Source organism: Marmota flaviventris, chromosome 9 (genome assembly GCF_047511675.1).
Source record: "Marmota flaviventris isolate mMarFla1 chromosome 9, mMarFla1.hap1, whole genome shotgun sequence".
NCBI classification, from domain to species: domain Eukaryota; kingdom Metazoa; phylum Chordata; class Mammalia; order Rodentia; family Sciuridae; genus Marmota; species Marmota flaviventris.
The window spans coordinates 98,729,068-98,752,853 of NC_092506.1; the positions used below are offsets into that span (position 1 = coordinate 98,729,068).

Genomic DNA, 23,786 nt, shown 5'->3' on the forward strand with positions numbered 1-23,786 from the left:
AGGGGAAAGTAATAGCACCTGCACCCATAGGGTTATGAGGACTGAATTAAACAACATAGATAATATGTTAAGATTCCCAAGTAATGCTCAGAGTGAGTTATTATTCCCACTGTCTCCTTCCTGTATGATCCTTAGTCCCTGATATACCAATCTCTTCTTCCACTAACTGAACTCTGAAAGCCATGGCTTTCCTAGGCATGGCCAGAGGTATATAGGTAAAGTAGGAAATGAGGGAATAAGAAGATTTAGCAATGGAATTCCATCCAAGGGTCAGTTCATCTATTCCCCTGACTCTAGCAGACCTCCCTCTAAGATCAGTCTCTTATTTTTAAAAGATCTGATGTTCCAGTTTCCCCTACCATAGCCTTCAAATACCCTTCAAAATAAAATAAACTGGGGGTGAGAGAGAGAGAGAGAGAGAGAGAGAGAGAGAGAGAGAGAGAGAGAATATGAATGAATATTCCTTCTTGTTATTTTCCATTCTGTTTGTTTTAGGTGCAGCCATATGAAATCTCTGAACTGGGGATTCTCATCAGCCTTCTCAGGACCCAAGGACATAGCTCTGGCTATAAATGGTGCCGGTTTTGGTGGGGGAGCTGCTGCTGCTTTATCTGGGCCCAATAAACCTTATCAAACTGCTGTGCAGCCAGCCTTCAGCGCTAAGTGGAAATGCTCAGAGCCCAATGCTGGCACTCAGCCCACAGCCTCGCCTGCCTTCTCCCTTTTTGTTACCTTCTCCACCTCTTAAATTCAGGCATTAATCTCTCTTTAACACTTACTAACAAGGGCTGGGCTTTTTAATGGGCAGAGTTTATGAAGCAAGGGAGATTTTCACATAGAGTGAATATGGCATGGGGATGGGGGACGCCAGGGCCGTGGAGGGATTGTTCTTTCTCTTCCATTGTTTTCAGAGATTCTCTCTTTCTCTGATTTGAGGATTAATAGGAGATTAGGATCAGGGGTTAATTGTGTGCTTCTTCTGCTACTGTGTTGGTGGACGTGGACAGCTAGGCAGCAGCTTCTAGCAAGCACCATCTAGGCAGAAGCTCAACAAGTTTAATGACTCCTCTATTTCACAGGAAGCACGGGGAACCTCTATTCCACTCTTCTTTCCTCATATCCAACCACTCTTGTGCTCCTTACAGACCAGTCCTTTCTTGACTTTCTTGAAATCTATTTCCGCTTACAGGCTATAGAACTTGGCTGGAAAAACAGATTGCCTCTAAAGAGGGATTGTTCTTTATTGTTCACCAAGTGAGTACTCTGGGAGGGGACTCCCCATGGTTCTATGTTGTCCTATACACTACTGTCAGGTTAAGTTGACTCCTTCCATATCAAAGTGTTGGCCTTTGCCTGGCTTCTGGCTCCCAACTTCTGCTGGTCTGAGCCTTGTTCCAGAAAGTAGGAGACTGGAGTGTCCCTTGCTAGGATGGAATGCCCTGTCCTTGGGATTACCCCACTAAAGTTCTTGTGAACTTGTATCAGTTCCCATATGCAAACTCTGCTGCCTAGACTTTCTCAGCTTTTCACCTGTATTCCCTTCCTGACCCTGCAGTTCTTGTGGCTTGGCTTCCAATCTGCAGCAGGGCAGGACTCATATATCAAGATGTGATTCCATGTGGGTCCTGAGGAAAACCATTGGTCCATTTGCCATTCAAGGAAACTACATGCAGACTCAGGATGCTGACGCCCCAAGCTGCTAAAACCCCAGCCCCTCAGAGGTTGACCATTCTGAGAGCCTTGGATGGCTCTCCACCCCACCCCACCCCACAATGCTGGAGACCTAGTTTGAGGCCAATGCTGGGAAGAGTGCATTCCACTTCTTGTCCTCTACCTTAATCCAGCTCCAGGGAAAAGGGGAGAAGGGAGCTTTCCAAGGCCTGCAGAAGGGCAATTGTTCCTTGGTTGCTCTATCTTGGAGTTAGTGTTCTCAATGCCATCCTCTAAAGTGAGGCGACCAGCTGAGAAAATAACTCACTTTTGAGCGGACCAGGGCTTTCCCAAGCTTCCACTCGCCCCCTGAAGACCCTGGGCTAAGCAGGAGGCAGGTAGTCAGAACCCGTTTCCATCCAGGTTGCTGGGAGAGGACCGCGGTGTGTGTGTGTGTGTGTGTGTGTGTGTGTGTGTGTGTTGGGGGGGGGCGGGGGTTGAGCCAAAGGAATGCTCAAGACTGGGCGTGAGAGAAGTTTCTTTCAGGCCTTGATCTCGGCTGTAGCCACGAGACAACTAAAACGGCGTGCCTCCCCCTCGACCATAGATCTCCGCCGACCCTTTGGTAACTGGTTCAACAGAGCTAGCGAACTCTACGCCCCGAGACTTCTTGAAATCCGAAATGTGGATACTGCAGGCGGACAGTAGCCGGAAAGCAGAAGAGGCCTGGGCTTGGGTTGCGAAAGCGATATTTTAAAGCCGATATCGAGGGTATTGGGGATGCATTCCAGAGCCCCGAGGAAAAGTGAAAGGCGAGATGACACTTACTGAATTGGGGTGAACATTGGAACCCGGGACTAAACTGTGCGCTTGAGCGATGGAGGGAGGAAAACTAAACCCGTGTGCAGTAGAAATGAAAAACCTGCGGAGAAGGTTTAGAAGGTGGGGGCTGCTCTTCGCCTCTCATCCCTAGGATCATATTAAGGGTTCCGAGTCCCTTACACTCCTCTCCACTAGCGTCTCGGTCCTCTCAGCTTGGCGGGTGAGCGGCCGCTGGCGCCCCAGCAGCAGCTAGATGTCAGGCGAAGCCCGGAGCGCTGAGCGCGGGGAAGGGAGGGGAAAGGAGGGGTGGGGCGGGGAGCGCGCACGGGCTCGGCCAGTACGGGGGTGGGGTGGGGTGGGCGGGCTGAGCCCGGGGACAGCGCGGGAGGGGGGAGGGAAGGGGGGCAGCTGTGGGCAGGGAGCCGGGCTCGGCCGCCAGCACTAAAGATGGAGAGGCGCCGGGGCCTCGCAGAGGAGGGGGCTCAGCGTTGACGTGGGACGCGGCGGAGGCGCCGCAGCCGGTGGTGATTTGCTAACCTCGCGGCAGAGAGGAGTTGAGGGCGATGAGAGCGGGTACTGCGAACTGCCGGGCGACGCCGCCACTGCCGCCGTGATACCGAAAGCAACAGTTCTCCAGCAACACCCCTCCCCGACATAAGCACACACCCCCCAGCAGGCTCGCACACCCATCCCACAGCACCCGGCTCCGCAACGGTGAGTGGGGGGCCGGGGAGGGGCGCACCGCCCAGCGAGCACCTCGCGTCCGGACGCCCTGGGGCTAGAGAGGTCTGGGGGGGCGCGCTCGCTTCGGCCACTCGGCTGCTGGGCTTGTGCGTGTTTCCTTCCTGCTGCTGCAGCCGTCGCCGCCGCCTGTTGGGGTCAGCTAGAAGGGGGAGCCCCGGCTGTCAGCTTGAGAGCAGCTGCCTCCCCAACCCTTCCTCTCCAGGGCACAGTTCGGGTGAGAGGTGGGGGGCAGAGTGGTCTGCTGGAGCTGAGGGTGTGAGCGCAGAGTCGGGGATAGGAAGGCTTTGTACAGCCAAGGGCCGGCGGAGGAACCGAGAGCTGGTGGGTGCTCATATGTATGCGGACCGGTGCACGGGCGTGAGATAGGATTGTGGTTTATTTATTTGTGTGTTTATTCGCTGGCCGGCTGGGAAGCTAGAATCAGAGAAGCTGATTTGGAGGCGGAGGGGAGCAGGACCGGGACTCGTCTGGGTTTTCTTTCTCTTTGGAAAAAAACAAAAACGTGGTGGGCTCTTTTTTCTTAATTGGACTTGATCTCCTTTTGCGGGGGGTGTGGGGGGAAAGCTCCATAGACTCTCCAGCGCTGCGGGCCCTCCTCGGCTCTCGGAGGGACTAGCCGTAGCGCCGGAGCTCGCCGTGCGCTCCCGGCAGCGCAGTGTGGGTGCCGGGGCTCTGCACCTGATGCGTTCCTGGATGCCTTTCCCACCCTGGCGCGCCTGAGGCTCGCTCGCATAGCCCCTTGCACACTCCCGCACGCGTTTGAAATGCGCACCATCCTGCCGGGCTGCGGACTCACTGAAACGCACAGATGCGCTCCGCACCGACTTGCTCGCCTGCTCCCCTGTACTCAGCTCCTCGGCCTCGCGCGCCGGCAGCTGACGCGGCCGCCAGAGGCCGGGGACCCTGCTGTTCGCTTCCCGGGGGTCATGGTCCTGGATGGGAGAGCGAGGGCCCGCGGCTCTTCTCACTCCCCCCCCAACTCGCTTCAGGGCTTTTGTGCTGCCCCTTGCCGCGGGGCCGCGTCCTCCGCCTCGTCGCCCTCTCAGCAGCGTCCAGCCCGCCTGGACTCTCGCTTTTTGCCCAGTTTCTTTCGATTTCCTTCGGCCTTAGTTCGGTTCCCTTTCAGGCATCTGAGTTCTGGGGAAAAGTTGCTTCCCCAAGTTTGCCGAAGTCGTCTGAAAGTCTCGATTGGGGTCGCTGGGAACTAGAGGTGTGTGAGAGTGTGATCGATCCTGAGAGCCCCAGTGGGTTAGCACCGGCTCCCCCCTACTCCCCCGCACTGCCCGGCTGAACGCTGCACCCAGCGCTGGCCGGATCGCAGGCGCCGAGCGGCGCGTTGGGGAGACGGCTGCCGTAGCACCCTGATTTCCCTCCAGACCTCAAAGGTTCGTTTTGAAGAAGGAATTCAGGTAGCCAACCCTCTATTCCTTTGGCTTCTCCCTAGTTCTCTGATGTCTGCTAGAAGGCAGAGTGGCAAGGCATGGATGAATGGTGGTCCCACCCTTGACGGCCTGGGTCCCAACCCTGGGGTGGGCAGCAAGGGTCTGGACCAGCCGTCTGGTTAACCCTTTCTGGTTGAACTTTGCGGCTCAAGAACTCATGGGTCTTCTTTCTAGTGTGAAGGCAAGCAGTGTGAAGAGTACTTGGTCTGTCCACCCTGCTTCCAGGCCAGTGACTTCGATATTGTCCTTAGCTAGGCAGATGCTAGGAGAGACCTGGCCTGGGTGGCTTTTCACACCCTAGAGGGGGTTCAGAGTTCTGGAGCCCTTTTTATGATCCAGGATAGGCTCTGGGAGAGATCTTTGTTTCCCAGCCTCGTCTTCCCAATACTGGTTGTAACTTGCACCTAGATGTTGTTGGCCAGTATCACTTCCAGTGTCCTCTGAACCATATCCAGCATCAATTGTTGCTTCTGGTCACAGCACTTGCCGCTTCCTGGGAGTCTGTGGGACACACTGGAGTTCATTCGCAGCTCAGCATTAGCATTCCTGACTGTAGGGGAGCATATTTCCTACCATCTCACATTGCCTTCATCACCCCGCCTCCTTCACATTTTAGATCTTTCTGTCCAGCAGGCACTTGGGGGCAGGAGAGTAAGTACAGCATCTCATGTAACTGTGTGCAGGTGTATTAACACTCTCCCTCTGGCTGCTACAGACAAATATGCCAGATTTTGGAACACATATATGATGGCTTTGAGGCATCTGTGGATAGGAGTGACCCTATTTAACATACATATGTTAAATATATATATATATATATATATATATATATATATATATATATATATAAATAAACTATATATATGGTAACATAAATATAACATATATATATATATGACCCTAGTTAACATATATATGCTCCTGTTACTTCCTAATGAAGGGGTCAGGGCATGTTAGTCTTTGCCCCCGCTGATTAGAGTGGAAAGACAGGGGCTTAGGAAGGCCCTGACTGAGGGAGAGAGAATAGGCCTGGGGAGGAGAGCTCATTGCCCATAGATTTCTGTGGGCCACAATTGCAGTCTGCTGGCCCCACCTGGATTTGAATTTTCAGTGAGATGAACTTTGAAAAACTTTGTTTTGATGGTGAACTTTGCTGTACAGGGGGTTGAGAGTGAAGTTGAGTTTTTAAGTTGACTAAAGGAAGGGATTAAAGTCTTTTGTTAATTTTAAACAGGTGCTTGCTTGGGCATCTCCTTATGAATGTTGGCTTTGCATGGGAAATTCCTACTCTTAGACTTGAAGAATGCTCAGGACTTACTATCATTTTCATTTTATTTCACCTAATGATGTCATGGAGCAGCAAAGTAGGCATATGCTGTGGCAGAACCTTCTCTTTACTCTCATCATCTCTGAGATTTCAAGGCAGATTTGTAGATTTCTAGGAAGCTCCTTCCATTAAATCTCTAAGATTTGCTGGGAGCTTGGCAGGATGGGGGCACATTGTAGTGTTTGAGTTCTTACTCTTAGGGACACTTACAAATCAGCTGTTGATTCTCTCATCTCTTTTGTCTCTTCTCTTGTTCTCCAGCCCTGTCCATTGGCCCAGGAAGCCCATCCTGCCCCACCACGCAGAACACAGAAGGAAAGAGAGCCTCATGCCTGAACCGAGGGGAGCACCATGGATCTGACAAAGATGGGCATGATCCAGCTGCAGAACCCCAGCCACCCCACGGGGCTGCTATGCAAGGCCAACCAGATGCGACTGGCTGGGACTTTGTGCGATGTGGTCATCATGGTGGACAGCCAGGAGTTCCATGCCCACCGGACAGTGCTGGCTTGCACCAGCAAGATGTTTGAGATCCTCTTCCACCGCAACAGCCAGCACTATACTCTGGATTTCCTCTCCCCAAAGACCTTCCAGCAGATTCTGGAGTATGCGTACACGGCCACGCTGCAGGCCAAGGCAGAGGACCTGGATGATCTGTTGTATGCAGCTGAGATCCTGGAGATCGAATACCTGGAGGAGCAGTGCCTGAAGATCCTGGAGACCATCCAGGCCTCAGATGACAATGACACAGAGGCCACCATGGCTGACGGCGGGGCCGAGGAAGAAGAGGACCGCAAGGCTCGGTACCTCAAGAACATCTTCATCTCGAAGCATTCCAGCGAGGAGAGTGGGTATGCCAGTGTGGCTGGACAGAGCCTCCCTGGGCCCATGGTGGACCAGAGCCCTTCGGTCTCCACCTCATTTGGTCTTTCAGCTATGAGTCCCACCAAAGCTGCAGTGGATAGTTTGATGACCATAGGACAGTCTCTCCTGCAGGGGACTCTTCAGCAACCTGCAGGGCCTGAGGAATCGATGCTGGCTGGGGGCGGGCGGCACCCTGGGGTGGCTGAAGTAAAGACAGAGATGATGCAGGTGGATGAGGTACCTGGCCAGGAAAGCCCTGGGGCAGCTGAGTCCAGCATCTCAGGAGGGATTGGGGACAAAGTTGAGGAAAGAGGCAAAGAGGGGCCCGGGACACCCACTAGAAGCAGCGTCATTACCAGTGCTAGGGAACTGCACTATGGGCGAGAGGAGAGTGCTGAGCAGCTGCCACCTCCCGCTGAGGCTGGTCAGGTCCCCCCTGGACGACAGGAACCCCCAGCACCCGCTGCAGAGAAACACCTGGGCATCTATTCTGTGTTGCCCAACCACAAGGCTGATGCCGTGTTGAGCATGCCGTCTTCGGTGACCTCTGGCCTCCACGTGCAGCCTGCCCTGGCCGTCTCCATGGACTTCAGCACCTATGGGGGCCTGCTGCCCCAGGGCTTCATCCAGAGGGAGCTGTTCAGCAAGCTGGGTGAGCTGGCTGTGGGCATGAAGTCAGAGAGCCGGCCCCTCGGGGAGCAGTGCAGCGTGTGTGGGGTAGAGCTTCCTGACAACGAAGCTGTGGAGCAGCACAGGTAGGCCCTGCCCCTGTCCTGCACCTGCAGCTGGACTTCCGGCCCTGACACCCTCCCTCCATATCCTGGCTGTTCCCAAGCCCAGGGGACTGGTTCCCCTCTCTTCCTTGCCAAAGAATACCTCCTTCTGTGTCCTGGGGGGCGGATATTTCAGATGGTGGTGAGGGAAAATGGTTTTTTTCCAGACTCTTCCCTCTTTTTGCTTTGGGGTTCCTGTTTCATCTTTCTGCTGCTTGGCCTGTACTTATTTCCCTCGAGTAACTGATAAAGTGGAAGGAAAGAGAGGAAGAAGTGGGTTTCTGAGGGTCTCTCATGACCCAAATCTGGCAATAGGAACAGTCTCGGGTTCTAAATGGCCTTCCTGGTAAACAGTCCCCTCGATACTCCCATCCCTTGCTCATTCTCTGTTCTTGTGAACACATTCAGGGGGAAAGGATGGGAATAAGAGTCTTGGTCTTGCAGCCTGTGGTCTCACCCTTGCTCACATTGAACTAAATGCTACTCTGATCTATTATGGGCTTCCTCTGGCTGCCCTTTGCTTCTCTGTGAAATAACCTTTCTTCGAGTTCATGACATGCTTGTTCAGTGTCACCTCCTTTACCTGAAATTTCATTTTTGTTACAATAGCCCCTTGAGGTAGGTAATTTTTTTTTTTTACATAGGAAGTTGCTAAGACTCAGGAAAAAAGTCCCTTTTCCAGGGTCACATAGTTAGTAAGAGGCAGAGCTGGATTCAAATTCAGGTTTTAATCTCCTCCTACTTTGCTGCCTTTTGGAGTCGTCTGGGCTGGAAGAGGACCAAGGCTACAGAACGGAGGGTCCTGACAATTGCTCTTCAGAAGTGGAGTAAATGACAGAGGGAATAAGTAGCAGGTTTGGTTTTTTTCCTGTTTCTGTCATAAAATGTAGGCCTGTCATTTTGCCTTCTTGTCTCTGAGCCTGATGAATGGTGTCCACACATCCAGCTGTCAGTGAAAACGTTTCCCTTTGGCCTGCTGTTGGGTGATCTTGGGTGGGCTTTCTGCTTTGGCCCCCACTCTCCCTCACCCCCATAAATGTGTGCTGGTTTAGGTGTGGGGGATGTGAGGGGGTGGACGGAGGCATCTGGAAGCGATCTAATCACCCTAGCCGCAGCACGCTCCCATGATGCCTGATTGGCAGCTCTGAGACTTACCTTGTGGAAAGTTGTCACTGAGCTAAAAGTAGCCGATATTTTTCCGGTGGGTGCGAAAAATAACTGCCACGAATGTGTGTCTGTCTTCTTGATGCTTATGCCTCTCAGAAATAGACTGAGGTCATATTTGTTTTTGCTCAAACTTTCCTAAAGAGGAAACCCCCTCCCCAAACTTGACCAGATAGGTCTATCATCTCCGGATGTGAATTATTTCAGCTATGTGCTATGAGAAATGGGGCATGGTGGAAAGTAACTTTTTCCTGGTTCTCATCAAGTCCAGGTAGTTTTTTTCTACCCAAGAGGGCCATAGAGGACATCACTCACTCTCTGTGCGAGTTGCAGGTTCCCCTTCAGAGGGACCCTCCGCCATGTTATCTTCCAAAGAGCCTGGGTGGTGTAATCCTCTGTGTCTAGTGGTGAGAGTTATTTAAATTTTCTAAACTTTGCTTTACTCACTTTTTAAAATGCAGATGGTCCTCAGAGTTGGTGCTGAATTAATGAAGTAAAACCTAGAAATCACTAGAGTTGTAACTGACATGCAGTTGCTATGAAGGTGAAGAACTGACCCTCTGTCTCCCATCTGATTTATTTATTTTTGGGTACTGGGGATTGAACTCAAGGGTACTCAACCACTGAGCCACATCCCCGGCCTTATTTTTTTTGTATTTTATTTAGTGACAGAGTCTCACTGAGTTGCTTAGCACCTTGTTTTTGCTGAGGCTGGCTTTGAACTCACAATCCTTCTGCCTCAGCTTCCTGAGCCACTGGGAGTACAGGTGTGCACCACCACACCTGGCCCCCATCTTATTTTGGCCTTGCCTCTGCACCATCCTCATGGGCTCAGTTCTAGTGTGTAGTATCTGCAGCGCCGCCTTGTACTGGGCTGTGTCACCTGTGTGGTGGCACAGAGATGTCCCTCTCCTCATGAACTTGCTATGGTGAGGCACCATCCTGGAATCCTGGGCATCATGCTGAGAGCTGCTGACAGGAAGAAGGTGCTTTTGACTGAGGATGGAAAATCAGCCCCTGCAGCCTGAGAAGCTGGACCTGGGGCAGCACCGGATGGAAAGGTCGGGGGGTCTGAAGAAATGCAGGTGGGGAGACTTGACTTTGAAGTCAAAGTCCCCAATCGATACACTTTGTGGGAGGCTGTTTTCTCTCCCTCACCTGCAGAGTGCCAGGATTAATGTGCTACTTCCTTGTTTCCTACTCTTCTCTGCCTTAGACACTCCCCACAACCTATCAACAGGATGAAAAATGTTCTAATGGGAAAAAAAAGTCATCAACGCTACAGTACAAACAAAAAGGCAAGAAAAAAAATCAGTGGGTGATTTTGATGCCAACGAAACTGTGGAATTGGCTGGAAATATAACAAAGATGACAGGCTCCAGGGTTTATTTTATTTTAAGCCAGTAGTGTTGGTACCCAGCAGTTATGCTTACTTTGCAGAGGGAGAAAGGGCAGAGTGCTGGGAATTAGGCAGGAAGTGGGATTGGTTATGGAATCCCATCCATAGGTTTTCCCTTGCTTGACCCCAAGCTGGTGTGGAGTGAGAGGGGACCTATTGACTGGACAGATGGATGGAATGAAACTTAGCAAAGTTATGTATCATGGAGCCTGAGGTTGATGGCAAGATGTAAAAGCAGTGTCCAGTGTAGTCACAGATGGATGGGAAGAACCGAGGACCACTTGGGGCTTACTAACTTAACGGAACTAGAAGGAAGCCAGACAGAAGATCTGCTGGATCTACACCATTCTCCAGACAGGTGAAGGAGATTCTCTGGACCCCTGAATCTACTCCTGTGGGCCCACATTACAACGGATAGTGCCTGCAGGAGGAAGGGCCATATCAGTTTTCTGCAAGACAGGACTTTCCCCCTTTAGGCTCGGTTTCTTTTCTTGTTCTCACTTTGAAAGTGAGAATGGAGCAGTTCTGCATGTGGGCTCGTATGGCTATGGTCTAGGGCCCAGCACAACTGGGCCCAGGTGCAGTCTTGTTCTTAGCATTATGCACATGAGGGCTAAGATCACAGGGAACAGCACAGTTGACTTAAGTGAGAATACAGTCCTCATTTGTGGCCCTCAGTTGCCCTAGGCTCATAGCATACACCATGGATTTAATGGGTTTCTAGATCTAATGCTTCAGAATCAATGGGGTCTGGATCTTTACGGGAGCCTCTGGCTCTTACAGAGACAAGCCCTCAGATGAGCAACAGGGTGCATCCTACACAGGCGGAGCAGGAACCCTTGCCTAATTCTTGTGGGAATGCTCATGAACCACAGAAATGGGCTCAGCCAGCTCCCTGGACCATGTGTCAGCCCTTCTCACAGGGTTCTTGGGGCTGGCCAAGGGTGCTCGAGTCATGTGCCTGAGATGTCAAGAGTTCTGCCTGGCCCCCAGCCTTAGTCTCTTTCAGATGGCCAGGTACTATGTTTTCAGTGGTGGACTCATGTATAGGGCCAACCATCATTGACCTTGGTTTAGGCCACATTTGGGAGGTTAGCAGTAACTCAGAACTCTTGCCCCCACCCTTTAAAGGTTGTACCATTTTGATTTTTATTTATTTCTATGTGGTGCTGAGAATGGAACCCTGTGCTTCACACATGCTAGGCAAGCACTCCACTACTGAGCTTCGACCCCAGCCCACACCCCCCTTTTTTTGTACTGGGGATTGAACCCACGGGCATTTTACCACTGAGCTACATGCCCTTCCTTTTTATTTTTAAATTTCGAGATTATGTTTCACAAAGTTGCTTAGAGTCTAGCTAAGTTGCTGAGGCTGGCCTCGAACATGCAATCCACCTGCCTCATCCTCCAGAGTTGCTGGGATTACTGGTGTGCATCACTGAGCCCAACTTTTGGTTCCCTTTCATGGTTCTGCCAGGAACCTCTGATGTCATCCCAAATTCTGTTTGGAGCAAGCAATGCTGTGAAATAATGATAGCATCAGCAACAATATTAATAATGCCCTTGTCGTGGTAGCACTTTGTTCTTTGCAAAGCACCTTTAATGACTTTCTCTCTCCTAACCTCACAGCCTGCCCTAAGGGGGGTATAGGGCCTTAATCTCAGTTCTGTGATTATGAAGTCTGAAAAGCTGTGAAAGCTAAAAGGTTTTGTGTAAGTTTGCAGCAAACTCATTTAGTAGCAAAACCTGATCAGAACTGATGTGAGGCTATATTTATCCTGCTTATTTTGAATATTCATATGTTTTGCTGCAAAAATATTAATGTGTTTGATTACAGTGTGCTGCCCTAGACTCTCCTGGAGCTGTTAAACACAGAGGCACCAGAATGCCTTTCTAAAATCTGAACAAATCTGGTTTTGGATAAGGGATGGATAAGGGTTTTGGATAAGGGATGATGGACCGTTTTGGGCTCGAATTTATAGATAGGGAAAATGAGATTTGGAGCAAGCAATTGACTTGCCCATGGTCACACAACTATAAATGGAGAGAGCTGGGCACTCTGCTTGCCTCCTAGTTCACAGTCCTGGACACTCTACTGCAGACCATATAAGAACATGGACAGTGCTATTCTGGGTCAGATCCATCTGACCTAATCTTTGGTTGCCAACACCATCCCTAAGATACCACCGATGGAGCTTGCAGCCATCTTCCTTGACGTCAATTCTAAAGGTCAGGTGTATATAAGCTTCTCTTAGTAGCTATTTATGGATGCTCTGTCATTCACAGATTTGCCCAAATCGTTTTTGAATCCATTTATGTTTCCAGGAAGTATCCTTTTGGGGGGTGATGAATGACTTAAGTTTGTAGCTTCCTGGGCTCCTGGAACCTGGTCTTTTGGAGAGCTCTTTGGTTGTGAGGCTCGTAAGATGGCAGAGGTCCCGTAGTGGGGTGCCCAGCTGTGGTGGAGGCCAGGGCTCTAGACTCAGCTCGGCATTTTTTTCAGTTTTATCACGGTGGTCAATTCCTCTTCCACCCTGAGCTTTGTTTTCTTCCTTTGTAAAACCTAGGTGCTTGGATGAGCTCTTTATTTATTTATTTTTTAACCTCTCATGTACCTACCCACTTACACCTGCATGAAGCCCTTTTGGTTAATTGCATTCTGCTTGGTTTTGGTGTCTGGATTGACTGGTTAGCCCAGCCAAGATGGGGGTCAGTTTGATTTTATTCTGTCTGCTCGACTTTGTTTTTGAATACTTTAACCTGCTTAGGGTTACTGAGCCATCTGGAATCTAGACTGAACTCTTGGAACTTTTGAAGATGATTTCTTTTATTTCATCTCCAATAGAGGAAAGTTGCCTACTCTTTCATCTCAGTGAGAAGTCCCCTTATAATTTGCTGTCACTATTGAATGGAGCCGCTAATTGCTGGGGTGGCGGGGGATGGGGGAGCTGGAGTTTAGCAACACTTTTCCTCCTATGTATTCTAGGAAAACTATTATAAATCTTTAAAATGTCATTATCCTAAACTGTTAAAATCAAATTCCATTTGGAGCTCTTTGATTTCTTGCTAATTCAGGGGAAACACATTTCCAACCACTTTAATTTTTTTTTATTTTATTAATGACTTTAAAACAAGTTCAACTGAAAGCCCAAGAATAAGACTTAAGAGCCTTGCCAAATGAATACAGGTGTGCCTTTGTCGAGTTCTTGAATTTTCCATGATAACTGAAGGTTTTCTCAGGTTCCGTTACGGCTGTATTAGGTGAAAGGGCTGACTCTTTGGCAGTTATTTTGATAGAAAGAAAAAAAATTGCCACGTGTTGCCCTTGTACCTCCAAATTCATGTTTTATACAAACATGGTGTTGTGCATTTTGATTGTCTGGGTCAGAATCCTGAGTTCATTACTTACCAACTGTGGGGACTGTAGTTATGTTACATAAGCTCTCTGTGCCTGTTTGCTCATTTGTAAAATGGAGATAATGACAGAACCTACTCATGGGGTTGTCATGAGGATCAATCAGTAAATATTTGTCCCGGGCATGGAGTGGTGTGTGTGCTCCATGGCTGTTTGTTGTATTCCCATTGCTGCTATGAAGTGGGTCGTGCTAGAAGTTCAGGCCAAAAGATGGGTTCATGTTGCTCCAGACCATTCTTTCCCCGGAGGCTGTTCTTCTGCATAGGGTGCCAGTCCGTCCAGTGCTATTAAACTGCTGCCTCGGGCACTGCATGTTTGGGACAGAGACAGCACACACCTGCACCTTCCCTGGGAAGTGGATCTCTTGTACTGTGGTGGCCAGGGTACTCTTTGTCCCATTGACCTGAGGCCTGGTGAGTCATCCAGTCCTCGTTTAAATTTAGCTGGGCAGTGCTCCACCACGGTCAGGTCCAAATGCAGCTCACCCATGCAGTGTCCTGTTGTCCATGCACGTGGCCAGGCATGCAAATCACTGTGACAGAAGAGGGAGGGCCTCAGATACCACCTTACTGAGGGGGGTCTGGGGTTGGGTGTGGTGCTGGGTGGTCTAGAGCTCCTTCCCTTGGGACACTTTAGAGTGGGATCCCCAGCACCGATTCCAGTGCTTCACCTACAGGGCTCTATGCTAAGTGCGTTCCCAATCAGGGTCTCCTTCAGCCCTCTAGTTGCTCTGTAAGGGGGAGTGTAAGTTTTACATCCCTGATGGGCCAAGCAAAGCCAGAGAGGTCAGAGTCCATGGTAAAGAAGGGAAGGTGCCAGATTGGTGTCCAAGTGTTCTGGCTCCATGCTCCTTGCAGCTGGGTGACCAGGACTGGCCTCCTGGGTTTGGTGAGGATGCTGCTTGCAGCAAAGGGTTCAGGTAATTGGGAGCCTAGGCCACATAGGTCCTAGGAGTGAGTACTGTGTCATCTCTTACTAACACAGAGACCAACTTCTAGGGATAGAAGGTTTTTATGCTGACGTGAGAAACAGAAAAAGGGAGAGAAAAAGAAACCCATTTACAAAAATAAAAATCCCATGCTGTTAATTTCGTGCCAGCATAATCAGAAATTCCCCTTTCTACTGTTTCCCCTTAAAAGCCCCGCTGTCCTTATTATGCTGGCTCAGTCTGGAAAAACTATGGCTGGGTTTTGCCTACGTGGGGCTTATCGCTGCAGCTGCGAGGAGGGGATCCGGTACTTTATTGTCAGCATGGAAACTTTGGCTAAAGACTCAGAAAAACCTGCTTCATTCTGAGTCCCCAATTCCCTTCGCACTCTGTCCTCAGACCTGATTTTCTTCAGTGTGAACAGATTGCATTCAGTGTTGCAGTAGGAAAGATGCAAGTTAGGCAAGAGAAAGAACTTCCTGAAACAGTAAGGTATTACTGAGGACATTACCAGAAGACTCAATCACAGGCAGTTTGATGAAGAGGAAAAATTCTGGGCCACTTGAAATGTTTGTTTTCAAGTTGTCCCATATTTAGGTCCATTTAGAGCCCCCAGAAATAAGAAGTAAAGATACACAGACGTGCACAGAAACCACCTGCCCCCCGGGCATGCTAAAAGAAGAGGAGCACACCATCACACCATCATCTCTGATAGACTTGGGCTTGAATGCTGGTGCCACAGTGTGAATTTGGGGAAGTGACAGCTCCAAGCCGTCACACCCTCTGTGAAGTGAGGTTACCCCTGCCTCTTGATGGCTTTCTCAAACATATTAAAGAGATCACTTGTAACTGGGAGCTCACAGCGGGGACTCAAACATGAGGCTGCCTCCCTCCCGCTTCCCTTGTGACCCCAGCCTGACAAGGGAGCCAGCGAGCCCCCTGCCACCCTCACCCACGTCGCTCTCTAAGTGGATTAGCTGAGCGTTGTGATCTTAATGCCATTAGGGCTGTTGGCACGCTCTCCTTGCCATAGTGAGAAGCAGATGTGGCCGAGCGTAATGGCCCTCAGGGTGATCCATCAGGCCTGGAGTGTGGGGGGAAACATTATTAGTGTTAATTTGGGGGAGTCTTTTATGGGAGCTGGGGGAAATGTGGAGGGATTGTTGGGAATTTATTTATTTAAGCCATTCGGCAGGTTAGGTGCTTCAGGGGTCTATAGGACTAAGCCCCACTCCCCACCACCCATTTCTTTAAAGAAGGCCCCTACCCAACCCCTGAGCCCTGGCCTGATTGCTTCCAGAGTTGGAGCGACAACTTAGCAGGCTCTTGTTTCTTGCCGATGTACCTTATTAGTAGCACCTGGCATCATAACCCACTAATGGGAACCAGCGCTCTCCTCCTGCGTGGCCAGTGACAAGTAGCCCTGTCAGCCGGAGCTCGCCGTGCGAGGAAGTTCTTATTAGCTTTATGGTCGGGAGAACTTGTCCTGTTCAGGAAATGAATGTTGCCGCTAAAGGTCCTCGGCCCTGACCCTGGCGGCATAACCTGTGCGGGCCGGGGAGACCCTGCGCAGGATGCTTGGGATTTCAGCCCCTCTCTGGTTCTTGTCATATGTAAAGAAGGAATCATTGTGGTATGTTGCAGCCTTGAACTTTTGATTTATGCTCTGAGGGTAACTTAACTGTTTCCATGCCCGGATGGCTGTGCGGTGACAGCAGGGAGCGAGAGGGAGGGGAACCAGGGGGAAGGAGAGACCCCACATGCCAACAGGGGCTGTTTTGGGGAGGGGGTCCTGGGGGAGCTTCTCTCTCCCTCTCATCTGAATTTCCTATGGTTGCTGGCTGCAGAGTGGTAAGAGGCCGGAGGCTTTGTGTGGAACAGAACCTGGGTTTGGATTGACCCATCTCTTAGAAGCTGTGTGACCGGGACATGTTGCCTAACCACCCTGCTTCCTCCTCTGTGAGATGAAGTTAGTGCCATCAGTTCACCCTGGTGGGGTACTGCTATGTCGGTTGGTGTGTTGGGCCCCACATATGGCCTCGGATTGTAGATTTGAAGGCATGTGCAAACTTCTTTCGTTTTTCCTCAATGTAAAATCAAGTTTTAAAAAAATCACAAAGAAGCTTAACACATTTTTCCTTTTCCTGTCGTAGCCCCTAATCCTTAAAGAAAGGGTAATTCAGTTGCCCCCCCTTTCCCTCCCACGAGTAATGTTTCTAAAAGTAATTTTTGCAGAGAACAGCAGTGTCTGACCTCATTCTTGAGGGAAACTTCTGCCTCACTCTTTTTTAGAAAAGATGTTTGTGAGTTGTCTGGCAAATGGATGCGTTACTTCTGCTGCTGTGGCTGCGGCTGCCGTTTTAAAGGCCCCTGGTGACAAAGGAGTGAACTGCACTTCTGGGGGAACACACCCCAGAGTCTGGCCCAGAAAAGAGGGGCCGGTGGGAAAAGGGGCTAGAGATGGTGCCTTTTGGAGCTTTGAAACAAACCCGTCCATCTGTCTCTGGCGTTTATGGCATCATTGACAGCAGTTCACAGAAAAATAAGAATCAGTTCTTATCTGATTGCGATGTTGGGTGCAAGGAGAAAGGACAGGAATAGGTAGCAAGTCAAGGCAGTGGGACTTGGGGTTTGGGAGAAAGGGACATTGGTATGCGTGCAGGCGCGAGTGTGTGCGCGCTCGCGCGTGCGCGCACACACACACACACACACACACACACACCCCTAGGAGACAGATTCTCATCTTCTTTTAGGCTTGTCCTAAAACTGTGCACATCTCAAACAAAAAGTTGTTCTTGCCCGGATTAGAGCAGGTGAAAGCTGCTTCGAAGGCGTTCATCTCATAGGGATTGGAAATGCTCAATGCAAAAGTTAAATCGTGACAGTTGTCCCCTAAATGATCTGCTAATTTAAGGATCTGCTAACATTTGTGAGTCTACCTCCCTACATCCCCCCACCCCCGCCCCCTTGGCAGAAGGGATAAAGATGGTACCTAAAAACAATGTGAAGCGGCTGCTAAATTGAGGGACTCTAAAAACACTTTTCTTTCCTTGAAGTTCAGTGCGGAAAACCAGACCCGACTTGTAAGAGATGCAGACCTGTGTAGGGCCCGTGCGCCTGGCCCTTCTCCTCTATTTCCAGCACAATGGTTGTCAGTGACCCCTCACCCCCCCACCCCATTCATAATTATCCACTATTTTACTTTCTGTATCCTGATGGCTATAAGAGTGGTTTTTGTTGTTTTGAACTGAGTAGCTGCTAAATATTCCCCAGCAGCCAAATTCAATGGCTGGGGCTGGGGCTAGAGCTGGGGCTGGGGGTGGGTGCAGAATAGGCCAAACTTTGGCATCCCCCCTATTGCAAAAGTGAAAAATATTTCTGTTTGCAGTTAATTTTAGTGGCAAGCAGATCATGTTAACTGGATGTAATTGCTTCCAGATATGGCCGAGGGTTTTGTGTGTTGAGATGAAGGGTCTGGTAAGTGCTTACTTCCTGTGTAAATTAGCCTATTCCATTCAGTCTTTCATTCTGGCCAGCCTGGATTCTGTCATTCTCCCATTTTCCCCCTCCCCAGCCTGCAGCCTGGTGTGAGAAGCAGCTTGCTCTGTCCCTCTGAGTGCAATTCTTTTGTCCCTTAGAGCCACTGGCCTCTTGGTTCTTGATGTGAGTTTGGCCTTAGAATAATGAGAAGGGTTTGAAAAGATGCCACCTGGACCCCAGGCTGCTGTCCGCCTCTGTCTCTGCAAAGGCAGATCCTCAGAGCATCTCTTGGTCACATGGTTGCATTTCAGAACCCCAAACTCCTGGTTTTCTATGGATTTTTTTTTCTCCTGCCGCCTTCTGACCCCTGCACCCACCTTGGAGAACACTTCTCTCTCTTGGTTAGTCCTTCACCTCCTTAACCCGAACAAAGCACATTCCAGTGGTTGTGAAGTCTTAGAAAAAAGGAATGGCAGTTGGGAGGAGGTGAAGCTCTGGCCACAGTGAGGGCTTGTGTTCCTCCCACATGAAGATACTACTCTTCTTTGCAAAGCAGGCTGGACCAACACTGCCCCTCCCTACCAGGAGAGGAGGAGAAAACCCACCCAGAGAATCTTCCCCAGGTCCCCCCAGGTTTCCGGGGCTGGAATTGAGGAAAAGTGTTAAGATTCATGTTCTCCTAAAATCTTGCTATTGTGCTGTGGCCAGTCCCACATTCTTAATACTATTTGCATAAGAGGTTGCTGTTTATCTTCCTGTATCAGCTCTGCTGATAACCCCGTGGTCTGCTGAACAATCTATGAGGAGAAGATGACTTGATAAGTGCCAGCTTTTCCAATGTGCAAAGATAAACTGTTGGGGTCAGGGTGAGGGGCGGCGTGTTAGGAAAGAGGGGCCAGGTGGGAGATGGGACCCTGTTCAGATGAGGGCGGAGATGAGTGGAAGAAAACAGGTATCTTGTCAAATCCGCCAGCTGCGTGTATCACACGGTTGATCGGCTTCCTGCGCCCACCTACTCTTCTGCTCTTCATGTGGACAGCAGCGTCCCTGAGAACATGGCACTGAGTGGGCCGCCTCTACCCACATTCACACCAGAGGGTGCGGTGCGGGCGATCTTGGCTTCTTCGGTTCTTGTCTTTTTCTCCCTCACCCCTCCTAACCCTCCCGGTTGGCTAGTGAGTCTTAAGTGCTTGTTCAAATGGTAAATCTGAGCTCTCTCTCTCTCTCTCTCTTTTTTTATTTTTCCTACCTGCCCTGAATTTGCCGCTTCTTCTGAAAGAGGCTAGGTGAAGAGAAAACTTCTGACCCCATCACCTAGTCAATAAGCTGTCTGAGAATCAAACAAAAGAGTTTGGACTGGCTGCTAAAGCCAGGCACCCAACTGATAGCTTTGTTTTGATGTCCTTGCACTGTTTGCCAACCACGGAGTGTGCTATTTAGAGCAGGGGGTATCCACCGGGGCAGAATTACCGGGAAGTTGAAACAGCGCGCAAAGTCCAGGAGATGCTGAAGATAGCGAAATACAGCCCAGGAATTGGGGGTGGGGGTGGGGTGGGAGCCTCACTCAAGAAACAGACTTTGTGAGAGGAGGTAGCAAGGCTGTTTTCTAGGGACGGTGTGGAGTGACATCCAGGGAGGCATGCTGGACGAAGACCCAGGCTCTAGAATTTACTGGCTGTGTGTCTTGGGCAAGTCTTTTAGCCTCTCTGAACTCCATTCCCTTTTCTCTAAAAAAACAATCACCTTGTCCATGGTCATGAAGATACAATATGTGTACCGTGCACAGAGCAGTGACGGTACTGAGTACATGGGAACGATGAGAGAGGCTCTTACAAACCTGCTGTTTTACCTTGGGGAGAAACTGTGAAAAGAATCAGAGAAATCTTTTGTTTGGGCACTGTTAAATTGATGACAGTGTGAACCTTGTGGGTACTATCATCAATAGTGAAATAATAGGTGAACACTTTAAGCACATTGTGACCACAAACATCCCCATTTGCAAAGTGCTGCTGCTGTTGTAAAGAAGCCACTTATCTGCAAAGGGTCCCTTCATCTCAGGATGCTGCTGTGCCCGAGGAGTTCTGGAAACGGCCTTTTGGGATCCCTTCCAAAGCTTGCACCACATTCCTTTGCTTTGTCTTTTGGGAGGGTAGATTTGACTTTGGGAAATGGCCAAAATAATTCAGTGACAAATCTAGTGAATTTGGTAAAGGATAAGCAGAAGGCAGGTTCTGGAAGGACGGGGCTTGTTGGCTCAGCCCTGGGGTGAGCATTTACCTTGCTCCTTCATGGGAGGTGCTCAAGGCGCAGGCTGTGATTTATACCTGCTGCAGCTGGAATCCTGTGAGGAGCCACCAGGATTACCTGGGCCTGGGGAAGCCTCCCCTTATTTAGCTGTAATGTTTCTGCATTTGTGATTTTGTGTCTTGGGAGTTTCGGCTCCTGGGAGGCACTTGAAAAAACCAAAACAACTTGAACCATCAATGTCTGGGGCTTGAAAGAATGGACTGGGCTTTGACTCTGGTATCCCAAGAGAGCAGTAAGGGAGGCACAGTGGTCTGAGTTTGAATCTTGACTCTACCTTTTGGAAGGCTCCAGAAGGTGAGGGAGCTCCTGTCTTCAAATCCTGACCTGGCACCTGGCACAGACTCGGTGCCTATCAGTTCCTTCTCCTGACAGCCTTACCTGCCCCGAGCCCTGGGGCCGGGAAGGCGGATGTTTGCCTTTCCTCTCCATTGGAGCATCACTGGCCTGTCAGGCGAGCAGAGATTCACCTTAGGACAATCTGCTGGGCCTGGCTGTGCTGTGACCTGCTGTGCAGGGGCCTGTGCTCAGCCTCTCTCTCTCTCTGCATTATTTATAGTAAACCATATTAGAACAGAGTGTTAAAGAGGAAGGATGAGTCATCTCCATTGAAACCATTGATGACATAAATAAAAGCAAAATGCTTACTATGTGGTTTGCACAGCATTTAAGGCCAGGTTGTGCTAATTTGAATGCTCCAAAGTGGATCTGTGAAAGTGTACATGGGTGGGGGAAAATTCTGGTTTAACCAGAGGGAAGCTGTTTATTGCAAATCTCTATCAGTATCTGCTCTCGCCTTTTATTTATTTCAGACTCCTGTTCGTGTCATGCTCTCCATCCTTGCTAACAAAGGCACTGGCTTATTTCTCAGCTAGTGTTTATGTGTTTTTGGAGGATAAGGACTGGTACCGAGGGGCATCCATGCCCCTCTCTCCATCCTTCTTCTCGCCATCTCAGGCTCTTGTGGCTCTTCCCAGTTTGGCAGGTCTGGGTGTGGGTGCTCAAGGTGACCTGGAATGTGGACTGCTCAAGCTGACAGGGCCCTTCAAGTCTTTCATCTGAAAACACTCATTCAATGGGGAATGACTGGTGGTCCGGAGAGGGTATGCGATTGCATAGCAGGCTAGTGGCAAAGCCAGGACTGGAACCCTGATCTCAGTCCCAACCTGTGGAAGGCCCCCTTCACCATCCTGCTGGTGCGTGACTGCTAGGTTTGCTCCTCACTTCCCCAAGAAGGCGTCTAGAACAGCAGTTGCAGATCTTTGAGGGCTGCCGGGGTCGTTCTGGCATGGCGGCTTGCCTTTGGGGGCCCTCATTAACCCCTCTGCTGTCAGTCTGAGCAGACGAATGCACATGGAATCTTCAAGATTTACGGGCAGTGGGCCTTGTGTTAGGGGCTTTGAGATACAAAAATTAATAAGACATGGGACTTGCCCTTGAGGAGCTTCTAATTGGAACAGGGGAGTTAAAATACTTTCCATGGATGTTGGTCACTTTGTGAAAGTGTGGAAGATGATGGGGTGATTAGGGTAGATGTACATTTAGGGGTGAAGTCTGGAATGACTGACTTTTTATTGTAAAGTTCTTTTTATCGTAAAGTTCCTGTACTCTGGGGCAGGTACAGGAATACGGTTGATGAGCAAGATGAGGCAGCCACCTTCATGGGACTTTCCAGCCATGGAGAAAATTGCCTGGCTAGCAATCCTCAGATCCTGGGTCCTGGCAGTTGTGATGGGTGCAAGGATGCTGGGGATAGCAGCATTTGTGGGGAATATTAAAGACTAAGTAGGATTTGAAGAGGAGGATAGAAAGAAGGCCCTGGTCAGGGCTGGGGAGAAGGTGAGGAGTAACTCTCCTTGGCAGGACTCAGGGTGATTCGTGCTGCGGTGGTGGGCTGGGGCACGTGGAGGTGCCACAGATGCCAGGCCAGGTGTAGGGAAGGTGATGTGGAGTTGTGGAGGGAACATGGGCCAGAAGCCTGGCGGGGCTGAGTCCAGGTCCTCATGCTGCTTGCAGACCGTGTGATGGTGGCCATGAAGCACCGTGGACTGTGGTGTCCTGGTCCCTCCAGTGGGAGATCATGTGGATTTCAGGGCCTGGGCTGTTCACACATGTAGTGTGCCTGGAACACTAACAGTTGTTGGTAAATGTCAGCTGTCGTTCAGTTTGGGACTTTATCCTGGGGCACTTGTGAGCCTCTGAAGGAGACAGTGACCAGAGCTCCACGCTGATCCTCATGCTGTAGACACAGGTCCAGTGGTCCCTCTCTGGCCCTCAGGAGCCTGTCTGAAAGGCGTTTAGAGGGTGATCATCAGGGAGAGACCCCTCCTACAGCTCCATCTGGCACTCTGCCGAAATTCAAGGAACCAACCTGAAGTGACCCCTGCCTCCTCTCCATGGTAGCCCCAGGGTGGGACAGGGCACTGGGGAGAGGGACTTCAGCAAGCAGGATCAAAGGAAGTGGCGCTAGGAAGCTGCCTGCCGGACTGTTACCCGTCCCCTGGTTCTCTTTTAATAGAAACCGAGCGGCTGATGGAGGCTAACCGTCCGGGCTCCCCTCCTGCCGCCCTGATAGTGAGCGGAGACGGCTATCTCCCGTGGGCCAGTCTCGGCTGTGGTTGTCACACTGCGCAATGCCTGCAAACCGACAGAGGCACGGGGAGATAAGCCGGCGTTGTGTAACGAGGGGCGCGGGCTGTTTGCCCTCCCCTCCCGGCGCTGCTGGCCCCTGGGTAACTGCTAACCTCAACGGAGGAGCCGCTGGCTTGGCAGCGCCGTTCCCGGCCCCTCGCTGGCTCCACCGAGGTCTTTTTGTGGTTGGATAAAGGAAGCTCATGTAGGCCGCCCACAGCGAAGTGGGCCCTGGGCGACAGGGTTTGGTTGTTTTGTTTTTCTCTTCTGTTTTTTTTTCCTTAAAGAGAAGCTGAAAGGGGGACAGTCTCGCTTGGCATCTATCCCCCTCACCCTAAAACAAAAGAAAACAAAGTTCCTACACCTAAGCTCAGCTCGGACAGGTGATCTAGATGTCCCCCGGGCACCAGAGCCAGCTTTAAGAAGGCGCTGGGCTTGGAGAGAGGCGGAGCTGAGTGCTCTGACGGCCCTGGGCTGGTCCAGGGAGCGCTCTTTTGCATCTGCCCTCGCAGGGCAATCGCTGAATCCCAGCGCGAACGCCCTGCCCTGCCCTGTGTGGGTGACAGCCCATGCCCTGCCTCTGCTGCTGCCTGTTCTGCTGTGACAGGAGACGGGCTGGAAGGGAAGTGGGTGGCCAGCCCCATTGTAAGGCTGGCATGGGCTCCCCATCACCCAGCCATTCCTTGGACCCCCCAGCAGACAGGTGCTCCTGTTCCTTAGCAGCTCGATCCATCTTTATGATGCTCCCAGGGCTCCCCAGCTGTTCTGTCTGCTCTGGGGTTCACAGGAACCCTAGGCCACAGTCCTGGTGGTATTTGTAAGGTAGCTGCATATGTCTTCTCT

At 50.6% G+C, this 23,786-nt stretch overlaps 1 protein-coding gene across 3 annotated transcripts in view; it reads left to right on the forward strand.

Annotated features, from left to right (window-relative positions):
* Positions 1-2,893: 2,893 nt before the first annotated feature.
* The window catches only part of Zbtb16 (zinc finger and BTB domain containing 16), a 180,254-nt gene continuing 159,361 nt past the window's right edge, over positions 2,894-23,786 (forward strand). The window contains exons 1-2 of one of the 3 annotated variants that reach the window (XM_027930704.2): positions 2,894-3,186; positions 6,247-7,604. In XM_027930704.2, coding sequence (XP_027786505.1) covers positions 6,337-7,604 — 1,268 coding nt within the window. In that variant the 5' untranslated portion in view covers positions 2,894-3,186; positions 6,247-6,336. The other 2 variants (XM_071616719.1, XM_071616718.1) reach the window with 2 other exon arrangements.